Raw genomic sequence first — 13,666 nt, 5'->3', positions numbered from 1 at the left:
GAAATAGCTTCTTTCCATCCTGCATAGGAATTGTTTTCAATTAGATTAAAGACAATTAAAGACCAAGGAAGTCATTTTTAGTGACACGGGACAGTACAATAGAATAGAACTCTGAAAATGTAGGGTAGCAAAGATTACTTTGTGCAAGAAAGACTTTGGCAGCATGTCTGGAGAAAAGGCTTCTTGGATATGCTTTAGCACCAAAATCGGGAAACTTGTTCCCGAAACCAATATCACTATGATCTATACTATACACCCTTAAACTACTTTGACCTGACAAAGTTTGATCCTGTTTTTCATAAGTATCAGCTTCAGCTCCAGCCCTACCATTTTGAAGTGGAAATGGGTCTTTGGTTCCATGTTTGTCAATTGGCCGCCAAAACTTCACTGTTAATGGGTTGTTGCTACTCTGGGAGGAATCAGGTTTCACTGGCTTCTCCTGTACAGTACACTGCTTTGTCGGATTCTCCACAATATCATCACCATGAGATGCCACAAGGCTACCCACTGATTGGCTGCAATTGCTTAGAGTTACAGATATAGATCCTATCAATACTTCATGATTCTTAACCTTGTCTGGTTCTTTTTGCAGTCTGGCTTTTGAAACCATCCCATCAATATCCGGTTTAGGCTTTCGACTCCATACTTTCATCCCATTAGTAATAGAAGTCACTCTTTGATCCCGGTTTGTCCCATATCTCTGAATGACTCCATGCTTTGATAATTGAGAATATGGGCTCGCATGTAAACAGTTGGATACAGCCCACTGTGATTTTGGCAGTCCTTGCTGTCTTGCAACCATCATGCGTCGACGATTATGTCTGTGGGATGTTTGTCGCTCAATATTTTGATCAGTGTCACATTCATACCCTGAGTCCCTTTCAGCACCTTCATAAATGTCAGGAAAGTGACAGGCAGATGCATGTGGTGAAGAAGCATGATCTGCAAATGTATCAGAATTATGTGCTTCAAAGACACACGTATCCAAAGATGTTTCTGCAGATAGTACAGCCTCTCCTGTGCTATTGATGTTCCGTTTAATTTCAATGTCATCTTCGAGCAGTTCCCTCCCCTTCTGTTCTTTTTGTCTAAGCTTTTTCTGGCGTTTCCTCTCCAAAATCTCAGCTTGTCTATAAAAAGGGAGAAAAGTTAAATAAAGAGTCCTACTTTCCATAAACGGCTAGTTTACAAGAGAGTACACTTGCAACTCTAATCCTTTTTTGGCTTTGCAGCATAAGTCAAGATAAAGGACAGATTATTTTATCAAAATAGCCAAATAACTAAAATAATGTGACGTATTTAATATAGTAGCATAACAGAAGTTTCAGAAGTGGTTAGAAATTTTTTATGAAATCAAATTAAAAGAATAAGGATGATAAAAATCAATTGGGGTCCCCTCCCTAAATTCTAAATGTCATTCAATCAAGATTACCCTGAAAATAAGGATGATAAAATCAAGCACCCAAAACTGAACAAGGAAACTTGAAAACAGATAAACAAAACCAAGAAGGAAAAAGAAGAATAATAGTATATCATATAATCATATAATCCTACTCTCAAACTAAATCCGTAAACCCTAGAAATAATGGTCATTCCTTAAGAACCTAAAAGGTTAAAACAAACATTAAGAATCACTCAGGATGACCAATAAGACCAGATATCAAAAGACGCAAAGGATTGGGAGCAATCACGACAGTATAAAAACAAACTGGTTATAGAGCTACGTACCTTTTCTGAGCAGCTTCTTCCTCCTCAACTAGCTGCTTCTGACACTTCAATGCTTCAGCTTCTTTGTCTGCAAGCCATGCCTTCACCTATGTAAAAGGAAATTCCTATTTATTCACGACTATGACTCAGAGAACTAATTCAGATAATTCACACCTTTTTGCTTTGTCAAAATGGAATCAGGTCTGGTTTGTTTGAAATTTGAATACAGAATATCATGAAATTCATTAACTGGAATATATTTTGGAGTTTAGAAAAATAATTACCAATTTCTGCTCTACCAAGAAACTAGTGCAAGAAACTATGTTTTTTGGTTCAAGACCAATCTTTCCAGCCTCTCCATCAAAAACATATCTTTGCATTGACACTGCTGTCCCACACAAAAATGTTTTTTCACTGGAATCATCAAGTATACTGAACAACTCTTGGGAAGATATAGGAAAGCTTGAAGGCCTCGATTCGACAATATCCTGAAAACAATTTATATTTATAGCATCAATATACCATAACAAGAAACATATTTGAAATAAATAACTGATAAGTAAGACCATTAAGTTTCATACCAGAAGGGCAGAACCAGCCCTAAGATAATACTGTGGAAGAGAAGACAATCCTTGTTTTTGAGTAAGACTTGCCAAAGCATTTAAAATTGAAGACCCTGGAACTTCCTAAAGTATAATCATGTCAATTAGTAAGAAAAAAAAACAATATACTTAGATTTGTTAGGGAAAAAAGGGAGGAAAGAGGAAAACAATAGAAGCTGAAAAGAAGTTTGATGAAGAAGTTTCAAACATTCATATTCACATTCGAAAATGCACCTATAACCATCCAACAAATGGACATGGCGCATGAGTTTTCACTTTTCTAATCCATAGTAGCAACTGTAATAGAAAAGTACTACAGCCAAACAAAATAAAACACATAATAGCATATGAGGATTGATGCAAGTATGCTCATGCAATGAAAGTACTGCAATTTTCTTTTAAAACAAAAAATTAAATAAATAAATAAAAGTCATGCCTTTAAATATGGTCCCTAATTTAGCAGTTGTTTTAGAGTGAGTGAGTAAATAAGTGATTGGATAAGGCCTCATGTCACTCAGATTTCCTTATATCCATTTCATCCCTTCCCAGTCGTAGCCATATATATTTGATATACACTAGTGAGATAAAAGTAAGCCATATTAAAATAACTTCATGTACAAGTAAACCAGTCATGTAAGAAGCAGAAAGTTATACCTCCAACATTACATTCTTGAATGACACAACTTCTTTTGCCTCTTCTATAGAGAGCTACATCATTCACAAAAAATTAGTAAAAAACACAAAACTACTAGTATTCATCATACAAGTGAAATTCACAAAGATGAAAAATTACCTTATCCCAATAAGCTCCTAGAAGATCTCGGTTTTTCTTAGAATCCTACAATTTGAAAGCAGCATTAGGTAAAATTGAGGAGGGCATGGAAAAGAACCAACTATGAAAACACACAAAGGACTCATCAACTAAGAGCAAAAATGGGATAAATATTGCTTTTATTTATAGCTATAAAGAAAACCTTATCAAGCTTCTTCAATCGATGGTGTACACGCATATGTCTTCTATGGTTAATGGGAGAGCAAAACTCTCGAGAACACTTGTCACACTTCTGCAACTGAACTTTCACAGGAGAAAGCAAAGGCCACCCTGGAAGTTCTGTCAAACAAATAACAGATTGTATTAGAATACTTGTGTTTAGAACAGTACACACCAGTACCAAGCCCAAATGAAATTGGATACATTTTAGAAAGAATTGTGTTAGTTTTGAATAGGCCAGCATACAGGCAAAGTGATCTAAATATTTTAAACTATTGACTCTTCACTTTTCTCTTGTATTTTTCTCTCAAGGGAAAAACACATTCAGTAACCATTAAATATCAAATGAATACAATTTGGTATTCACAATATACTTTCAAAAATCAAACCCCACAAAAAATATAATGACATAATATAAAGTTATTACTGATACCTTGCTGGTCTAAAGCATGGAGTAATTGAATCCATTGTACAGGGCTGTCACCAGCCCTAGGAAAAGAAAGGAAAGGTTCCTTTCCAATTGCTTGTCTGATGATGGTATCTATAGAATCATTTCTGTCTTCTGTTTTCATGACATCAGGAGAGCCAGAGGCCGTGAGTTTAGCAACTGGCATCTATTCACACCAAAGGCCTACCAAGAGGGTTTACAAGATTCTACTGCATAGATTATGGAAAATTACACGTAAACATAGGCATAAATTTAAAATAACTGGCAAGAGGAAAGGAATAAATAAAGTTAAGTATTCAACAAAATTGAATTTCAAGGGAACAAAAAACACTGTCAGGACATAGTTAAAGGGAAAAAGCCAAAGACAGGATGGTACAAATTGCTCAACTGATTATGGAGCACCCAACTTTCATATGATGAAGCAAAACATGAGATTGTTGACATGAAAATGCAGAAAATTGCTATTATCAAACCAGGCCTCTTTAATTCATTATGTTAAAGCATTAGGCACACATATTTGCCATATTTATAATATCTTCTGAAGCTTATTTACAAGCTAGTGAAACACTTCAATGGTGAAAAAGAAGAATCAAGTGTACTGGCATTATACCATTCTCGTCATTTATAAATTGTTATAGAAGGAATTCCGAAAATAAACAATGTAATCCAAGTGTCCAGTTATTTAATAATTGCTTCCAAACAACTGCAATTCTAGATCCAATGAATTGAATATTCAAAGCATGCCTATACCTGGAAACTTTTATTCACTTCTACGTTGATGTAATTGAAACAAAAAATCAAGCCATATAAAAATTGATCATTGAATAAATGAAACTCCAAATATATTGAAACTCAGCAATAGCAAAAGGGATGGATGTAGATGTAGAAACTGCACTTTAATCCATGTTAGGGTGTTCAACATATATTGACATAATGCTAATGAATAAACTCATCCTTCGTATTCAACTGTTCAATCACTAGATGATTAATTGTATTTTTCAATCGAGAAAATAATAACACAAATCTATAAGAACATGATCTGTGATCCAGTTAGGGAAAGCAAAGTAGCACAATAGTGGATCAAGTAGGTACGTACCACGGGCAAAACGAGATCGGTTGAAAAACAAAAAGATTTCTGTGACTATCCGAAGAAGAAACAAAAACAGCTGAGGAGTAGATTTGGATGCAGCGAAAATGGTACTGCTCAGAGAAACAAGAGAAGAACCTGCAGTAGTTGCACTAGGGTGAAAATTATAAAACGTTGCTAACAAGAAAAGGAAAAAAAAAAACACAAAAACAAAATTTAATTACTAATTTAGTTATTATTGGTTTGGATTTTGGGCTTAGGTCACATCACATCACAAATTCACAATCACAGAACCTCTTTACTTTTATCCCACAAGTGACAGCGCACGTGCCTCCATATAATTACAGTGCTAATGAGACTTAAAACATTAATGGATGAATTTAAGTTGTGATCTTAATATTATATTATTACTGTGGGCTTTTGCTAACATAATATTTATTAAGATTTAAGAATACAAATTTTGTTTAAAAAAAGTTATTTTAAAATGTGTAATAGTATTAAATGAATAAAAATCCGCGTCCTCTATAAAATATTTTTAATTTTATTTTTGATATTGTTACGTTCCCATAGAATAACATGATAACAATGTCAATGGAACCGACTTGGTCACATGAATATAGACAAAAGAACACCGTTTATATATGGCCCAATTGTAATTTTAGTGCACTGCAAAATCCATGCATCAGTTACACACACCATAAGATAATTGTTCAAAATTGTTTTAATTACTTATGAAACTTGAACATAGGATAATGCGAAGACAAAAGTGGAGGTGAAAGAGGTTATGTGCTATGGAGGATGATAATATTGCATGGAGTATAACGTAGATATGAGAAGGTAGATAGAATGAGTTTTAAATGACTCTCTGTTTTTGGGTAATGCATGAGTAGGTCTTGGGGTTAGTTAATCCATAAACTTTTACGTGTTCTCCTCATGTTTTGTTGGAAACACATTTGCTAATACAAAAAGAAAATACTTAAATTTCAGTGAACAATATTTTATTATAGAATATTTTATATTTAATATACCCTAGCATATTTTCGTTACCTTTTCCTGGATGATGACTACAAAATTATACATACACATATTCAAACATTTATTCCATTACTTTTCTAATGACTAGAGATTTCTAACTTAATAATGCTGATTTCCATACATGTTCTCATTGAACGGAGCTCAAGCCATACTAAGAATTACATCTGTCATCCATTAAAGCAACCATTAACAGTCTCATGCCAATGTATGCTATGCTTATCAACTTGATTAATTACGTCAATTTTGTTAGGAGAAATGGAGAATGAAACGGATGGAATTAAAGGAAAATGTTGGGGAAAGGAATAGGAAGAGAATGTGAGAATAAACTTGTTTAGATGTTTAGTGTACAAGAATTAAGAAGGGTTATGTTAAATTACAATATAATTTAACAAAGGGAAAAAAAAAAAAAAAAACCAAAAAAAAGGAAGGTATAATTAAAACTTTCCCTTCCCCTCCATTTCGTCCCCATATGTGCATGTATGTGTAATTTGACTATGGATTATGGAACATTTTCACTGTAGTTGCTGCCATTCTTGAATTGCATTATGTAATGCATAATTAGGCACTAAATTTGTGTGCTCAAGCTTGAGGTTTGTCATGGGGGAAGTGTCGTGACCACTATCCAACCATTCTCTTATTGCCTCGGCTTCATACGTAAAGCCATCTGCAGCTATGTACGGATCTTCCATTACCTCCTGCAAAATGAAAAACAAGCAACAGCTAATCTAGCATATTCCATTAAATAGAGGCCAAAATTTTTATAAGAATGTATTTCAACCAATTTTTTATATTCACCTGCACAATGGGGCATACAAAGTGGGATGGAGTGCGGCGATGTTTCTTGGATGTCAAATATGGTGGCATGTTCATGCATGTAGTTCTGAATGGTTCAAGAACATCCCAAATATCTGATGTGAGGTCCGGCCGGTTCAGCCAAGTCTTGTGACAACATCTCAATGCTAAATAGGCCAGATGTATAGTTTGATCAAGTGGCCACTCACCAGCTGAGAAGTCCAATACTGCTTCAAGGTTATCCTTTTCCAATGCACATTTGACATCTCTGACTAGCCCCAAAAGTGGTCTTCCGGTTAGAAGTTGCAACAACAGGATTCCGAACGAATACACATCCGATTCTGGAGTGAATTTGCCAGTGGCAAGATACTCTGGATCAACATATGCCAAACTTTCATTTGGTTTGTTGTGTATTGTTGTGTGAGCTGAATCCACATTCTTCTCAACTAAACCATGAATGCCAATGTCAGCAAGTTTGGCAACAAAGTTAGCATCAAGGAGAACCTTACTAGCTTTCAAATTCCCATGTATAATACTAGGCTCGCTAGAGTGAAGAAAAATTAGAGCAGAACATATGTCAGCAGCAACGGATATTCGAATTTGCCATGGAAGTGGAGACTTCTCTTTGCGGGCAAGGTGACCTTCAAGGCTGCCATTATTTAGATATTCATACACAAGTGACCTAGACTCGGCACATGTTCCAATCAGTGTCAACAGGTTTCGATGTCTCACCCGACTCAAAACTGCTACCTAGAAATTCAATAGAAATTATAACCAGGGTGAATAAACAAAAACAGATGAGTTCCTCATACAAGCACAAAATATGACAGATTTATCCAGTCAAGATAATTCAACCCTGCAATACAGAGAATTCAGAATATATATTTTAAACCAAGCTAAAAAGTAAGAAAAAAGCACTCAGGAGATCTGAGTTTATCTTTTCTAAGAACCAAAAAATGTCATAACTGAGCTTCAAAAATGAATTTGGTGTAGAATAGGGCGTAATACACCATACATTTCTTTGGAGAAGGTGAAAATGAGCATATAAGAATACTGACTCTTAGACATCTTTGGGTTCTTAAATGAGCATCCTAATAATCTAATTTCAGACTACCAAGCAAACAATGAGAATATAAGATTACCTGACGTTCAAACTCCAATTGGCTGTGACAGCCATAAGAAGGTAACATTTTTATAGCAACATGCATATTGCGAAGCACTCCTTTGTAAACACTTCCATATCTTCCTTCTCCAATCTTCCAAGATGGATCAAAATCATTAGTTGCCTGATTGATCTCCATGAAAGAAAATACAGGGAATTCTACTGCATAAGAAAATGAAGTATGTGACTTTCCAAATTCCCTCAGCACTCGGACTTGCCTTACTGCATTTGCACACTCTATCTGCAGTCTATCTCGTTTTTCCTTGAAACTTATCAACAGGTCCACAGCTGATAAAATCTTCTCCTCCAACTCTTTTGCTGTTTCCTGTCTCTCAGAAAGTTGGTTCTCAAGTGCTGAATTTTGTTCTTGGACAGTTTGCAACTCATACATTATTTCATCTTGCTGATTCTTTGTCTTTTGTAATTCTTCCTTCTCTCTAGCTAATTGTTCTTCAACTTCTCTTCTTTTGTTTTTCTCCTTAGCACACAGGCTTTCCATTTCTAATGCTTCATCCTGTTGGAAACCAAGTTGCGGCAAAGTTTCAGAAGACAATGAAATTGATCTAGTTCATGCATAATAAGGCACCAATTCATAAGTGTATATTCTACATGTATATGAAGGCATGACCTTCTATATGAAAAAACACGTGCTTCTGCCACACTAAATTGATGATCATTTGCATCTGATAAGGAAGCTTTTTTGTTTTACAAAGTTGTGTTATTTAACGTAACGGTGATAGACTGATAGGAATACTGGTGATGAAGGCATTATGTCCTCTTTAATGAGGGAGGAAAATGGTTATCAGAGAGAACTTTCTATATGAAAACGAAATTTGAATCTGACATTGAAATATATTAAGCAAAGACAAAATTTGATTTGCTTTCAACCTCCAAAGAACTTTCTTTGACTTTCCGCTGCTTTAAAGCCTCTTCAAATTCTTTTCGCCTCATGCTTTTGGAATCTCTAGTGGACTCTTCCAGTCTACCATTTATTTCACTTTTGTCTTCAATTTCACCATCTACCTCCTCCTGCAAAATCACGAAGAATTCAAAATTTACCACTTGGTTAAAATGGAAACATAGCCGGTCCCACCTAGTTGGACATGGCTTAATTGTTCTTAATTTAAAGCAGAAACAAAATGACAAACATCTAATTGAAACGAATATATCTTTGTATACATATTAATACCCAAAACCTTTCATTACACACTGAAATTATTCAAATACACCATGCATTCATATTTCAGAAATCATGAATTTAATGCCTGTTTTCCACTGATTTTATGTGCAGGCAAGCATGTAGAAAAGGTTTCCTACCTTAAAAGAGTAGTAGCATACCAGAAAATGTGAAGTAATCTAGCATGAAAATTGAAGAAACTTGTGCACTAAGGCTGAAGGAAAACCAGCACCTCTCACCTCACAAAACAGCAATCCTGACAACTTTGAACTGTCAGCAACACTAATGGAGGACCATTTTGAACGTAATGAACTGTGGGAACTGACAGTTTCAATTTCTTCCACATCATCAGAATCTGCACAACCCTGTCACAAGTTATTACCCATAACAATCCTGATAAACGATAATAGCTGAAAGTCACCTGTCATTCTAAAATCAATTAAAAGAAAGAGAATGGAAAGAAACATCCAGCAGAAATACCTAAATGTTCCAATCCATTAGGAATCGATTCATATTCAAACTTCTGTGATTGTTCGGCTTCTGCATTTGAATTGCACACCAACAGTGGAGGGGCAGTCTCTATTTCAGGTGTACGTTTACTATCTACCCTAATTATCGTTCAAATTTCACAAAAGTGGAAGTGAGGACATGTTTGTCGCTGCAATGTTTCATAACGACTTGTCCTTCTATATCATAAACTGCTTTAAATGACAGAGATATGCATGCAGTCCAATTCATCTACACTACATCTTGACTTACAGTTTTAGGAATAAATGCAATTCACACTTAAATTAACAAGTACCTGGTACATTTGATGTTGCCATTGCAAATGAACCAAATATTACATGATGGAACTGCTTGTTTATGTACAGGAATAATCTTTGTTGACTCTTGCTCAGCCAATTTCCTGCAATTCCAAAAACTATACGTTCAGTAATTTGTACAAAAGACAGTGGTTGACATAATCCTAATTCAGAATCAAGAGACAACTATGGCCTTTTTTTATTGTTCAACCAGAAATAAATAGCCAATTGCAACCTTCCTAAAAAATGGGAAGATAAACAGATGAAGAATGTCATAAAACTGCCAATATCTACACATATCTGAAATGGAATATCCCTATAAATACAGCCTATAAAAAAGCAAGTTGAGGAGAAGAAAGATGCATAATGAAGATAGAGACCGTCGTGAAAGATTATATTTCTCACTTTTAAGAAGCTTTACCTTAATTTTACGGTACAGTTTCCAGTAATTTCAAGAGGATAAGGACAAAGGAAGGCAATGAAGACATGAAAGAATAACAAAGGTTTGAAATTTATACCCCAAGTTATATCTGTCTGCTGCAGCTCCAATTACAAGCAATCTAATATTGTGCTGAGCAATAGCTTCCATAATCCCTTTCTCAATATTGTCCATCTCAATCAACAATTTATGTGCCCTTACCTACAGGCATTTGGTATAGTATAAGCATAGATTTCCTTCCATAAATATTTACTAAACTGGACCGGCATCTTATGAAACCATTATTTTTAAACTTTTCAAAGTTCAATCAAAGCTTTGGAGAAAGTAGTCACTATTTTATCGTCCTACCTAGCTATTCTAGAAATGGGTAGGATGATAACACATATTAGGTGAGTGATTAAATAGAACACCTTAGTAAATAATTATAATTTAACAATAGGAATAAAAGATTTAGAAGAAAGATAATACCCCTGTTTGGACAAGAGTGGCAACATATTGGTCCAAGAGTTCATGGATTTTTTTACTTTCATTGTCCGAGAATGAAAGAGATCGTGTTTCATCCCTATAAGGGTTTCTATCTGCTGCACATGTGAAAAGGAAGACGTCAGGAGTCAAGCACAGAGAGGCTTCATCAACAATAGCAACATCAAATCCCTTTCCATGGTTCAACAATTCGGAGTATAATGAACATTCACATTCACATTCACATTGTTGAATATAAGCTGATTTGATAAAAATGACAGAAATTAATTATCCAAGTCCGAGTTTAAAGAAGCATTCAGTTTAATTTATTTTCCAGAGTCCCCTTAATAAGAAAAACTGCAGAAAGCCAATAACTTTTCAGAAGCATATATCGTTGACACGCTAATCACTGATTTGTCATATAGCAAAACACAGCATAATTCAACATCCACTACTACTTAGATAGTCCTCAGATCACCCTCAATAGTTCAATTCAACACCGTCAATTTCATTTTCTCATATAACAAGGCCTTGAGGGAAAAAGTGATATTACTAAACCATATTATCATCCAACCAAAATACAGAATCCAAATTTAGCAACAATTCAACTCACATACTGAAATTTCAAGTCAAATTTTCCCAAACCCGTGAAATTTTTTTCAGATTTGTGTGAAAAACTTAGCAAGCAGAAAAATAATTGAAAAAGTGAAGAGAAACTGACGGGAGGAATCGATAGGGTGAGGATGGTGAACGTGAAGGAGGCAAATTGATTTGGAAGGGAAATTGTGCGAAGCCCAATGCAATAGTTGTTGGGTCTTGTGAATGTTGTTTCCCACCGCAACAAAGACTGTGTGTGTGTCTTGTTCTTCAGCTTCAGCTAATTGGATGCTACCCATGAATACGATGGATCCACAGCAATGCAACTGCACTTGAACACCCCTGTTTCGATTTGAGCACACTCTGCTCTACTGTTCTCTATTATGGAAATGGAATCACCGTTAATATTGATTATTAAATTATTAATTTCTCTCTTTATGAATGAATAGATGGTGGGTGGGGTCCTCTGGATAGTGTGTTGGTGAACCACGGAGGACTCTTTTCTCTCTCAGCCTCTGGATTCCTCCTAGATTAAGCTTAAGCTTAAACACTAAGCACCAAAGCCACAAAAAGGTCACACCAAATCACCAATCACACTTGTACAACAATACATAATTTGTTTTAAAGCTTCTTATTTTAACTTAACAATTACTTTCTCAGCTTAAATATATTTGCAATCAAGTTCCTACGCCATACCAGCAAATTTCAATCAAATTCTACTATTAAACTATCGTTACAAAATATTCATTGTTAATAACAAATTAATAATTGCTTTCTAAACTAATCGCATAAATAACAATTCAGAAAAAGAAAATTATGTTTAGTTAAATGATTATGTAACAATTTTAGTATAAACCCACTTGATCGTAGGAATAAAGTTGCAAAATCTCATCGGCAATGATATTTAATATCAGAGCTCAAATTTTTCTGTATAATATGGAGCAATTGTACTATAATAAGTTTATGATTGCGTAAATGAAAGTCGGCCTATTTTCACAAGTTGTGATATTACTAAAGATTTATAGGAATAATAATAATAAAGTCTTTGAAGTGTGTTTTCATTGTTTTCTATGTTTGAACCTATCTTAATTTAATATAATCATTCATTCTTAGGTGGAAGATGCCACCTAAACGTCGTAATTCTACTCCACGGACAGGAGCACGTAATGCTCCTAATGTTGAAGCTAATAGAGCACCTTCTCCCCCACTCAGTCAATGGGGTGCTGGTCGTAGAAGACCAATAAGGCAAGATAGAGGTGCGACTATCACAGAAGAACCAATGAATATTGTTGCTGAGACACGAGGACTTCATCAAACCGTTAATAATCTTGTGGAGTCCTTGACTGATCGAAGAGAAGTTAGAACCCCACTTTCTGCGGGGCCAAATGTCCTTCATCAAGAAAACCAACAACCCCTTGGGGAACGAGCTGTCACTCTCCAATCTTTCCTTAAGCTAAATCCGTCTACTTTCTCTGGAAATCTTCTGGAAGACGATCCTCAGTTCTTCATTAACAGCTTGAACAAAGCTTTTCGAGCCCTCAGATGTCCAGATAACACAGTGATGGATCTAGCTACATACAATTTAACAGGACATGCTTATCATTGGTATGAAACACTTCTTAAAAGTAGAAGGGCACGTCGAATGCCACCTCTTTTGTGGGATGAGTTTGTTGAGATCTTTTTGAAAAGATTCCTTCCTACTAGTATAAAGGAGAAAAATGCCACTGATTTTGAGAAGTTGAGGCAAACTCCTAGTATGTCTGTGATGCAATATGAGAATCGTTTCACTGAGCTTTCTAGATATGCTGAGCACTTAGTGACTCCGGATATCATGAGGGTCAAGAGATTTGTTCGAGGACTAGCAAATCTTTACTTCACTGCTCTTTCACCCATGGTTGGGAGCATGACCTATTCAGAAATTGTGAATGCTGCTTATGGTATTGAAGCTGGATTGGAGGAAAGGAGAGTGAACAAAGAAATGGGTAAAAAGAAAAGGATACAAGGAGTTTTTTCTGGAGGATCAAGCTATGGGGCATATCAGGTCATCAAAATCGCCCACAAACACAATCGAGTGGGGTTAACCATTCTGAAGCTGCCTCGAAGGGTACCTCAGCCTTAAGGAGTCGAGTTAGGAGTGCATCTGAACCAAGCATGCAGAGATCTAGATATTCTAGTAGATATGTAATAACCAGAAAAAAAAAATAGATAAGACGTGGGACCCACTCCTAAGTATATTTTTTTCCTTCTCTAACCCTAGCCCCACACTCACTTACCTCTCACTGCCGCACACACCTTCACTCACCTCATACCCTCTTTCTCACAACACACACCCAGATTCAACAGAAAAAGAAAGAAAAGGGAAAG

At 35.5% G+C, this 13,666-nt stretch overlaps 2 protein-coding genes across 3 annotated transcripts in view; both read right to left on the bottom strand.

The window, feature by feature from the left end:
- Positions 1-5,042, bottom strand: part of LOC107616093 — a 5,779-nt gene extending 737 nt beyond the window's left edge. Inside the window, exons 1-10 of the mRNA XM_016318093.2 lie at positions 4,845-5,042; positions 3,734-3,957; positions 3,284-3,420; positions 3,103-3,147; positions 2,964-3,017; positions 2,289-2,393; positions 1,992-2,195; positions 1,729-1,814; positions 139-1,130; positions 9-19 (exon numbers count right to left, since the gene is read on the bottom strand). Coding sequence (XP_016173579.2) covers positions 9-19; positions 139-1,130; positions 1,729-1,814; positions 1,992-2,195; positions 2,289-2,393; positions 2,964-3,017; positions 3,103-3,147; positions 3,284-3,420; positions 3,734-3,914 — 1,815 coding nt within the window. The 5' untranslated portion in view covers positions 3,915-3,957; positions 4,845-5,042. The remainder of the gene's footprint in view (positions 1-8; positions 20-138; positions 1,131-1,728; positions 1,815-1,991; positions 2,196-2,288; positions 2,394-2,963; positions 3,018-3,102; positions 3,148-3,283; positions 3,421-3,733; positions 3,958-4,844) is intronic.
- On the bottom strand, positions 6,171-11,876 carry LOC107617917 (U-box domain-containing protein 32). 2 transcript variants are annotated; one of them, XM_016319796.2, is made up of 10 exons: positions 11,427-11,876; positions 10,712-10,821; positions 10,323-10,444; positions 9,804-9,908; positions 9,482-9,609; positions 9,241-9,356; positions 8,713-8,853; positions 7,805-8,338; positions 6,666-7,412; positions 6,171-6,565 (listed from the first exon to the last, which is right to left on the bottom strand). In XM_016319796.2, the coding sequence occupies exons 1-10, from the start codon at positions 11,599-11,601 to the stop codon at positions 6,383-6,385; spliced, it is 2,361 nt and encodes a 786-aa protein (XP_016175282.1). In that variant the 5' UTR covers positions 11,602-11,876; the 3' UTR covers positions 6,171-6,382. The 2 variants fall into 2 exon arrangements, with proteins under 2 accessions (XP_016175282.1, XP_016175281.1); XM_016319795.2 differs by having other exon boundaries at positions 10,712-10,824; positions 11,427-11,874.

This window comes from Arachis ipaensis, chromosome B09 (genome assembly GCF_000816755.2).
Source record: "Arachis ipaensis cultivar K30076 chromosome B09, Araip1.1, whole genome shotgun sequence".
NCBI lineage: Eukaryota > Viridiplantae > Streptophyta > Magnoliopsida > Fabales > Fabaceae > Arachis > Arachis ipaensis.
The sequence above is the reverse complement of the archived record's forward strand: the minus strand, read 5'-3'. Positions and strand labels throughout refer to the sequence as shown.

Excerpts from the sequence above, each read along its gene's own strand:
- LOC107617917 (XM_016319795.2), bottom strand. The coding sequence starts at position 11,601 with ATGGGTAGCATCCAATTAGCTGAAGCTGAAGAACAAGACACACACACA. Across the intron at positions 10,825-11,426 it reads TCACCCTATCGATTCCTCCC|CAGATAGAAACCCTTATAGG; the intron begins GTCAGTTTCTCT and ends TCACATGTGCAG. Across the intron at positions 7,413-7,804 it reads AATTGGAGTTTGAACGTCAG|GTAGCAGTTTTGAGTCGGGT; the intron begins GTAATCTTATAT and ends TTGAATTTCTAG.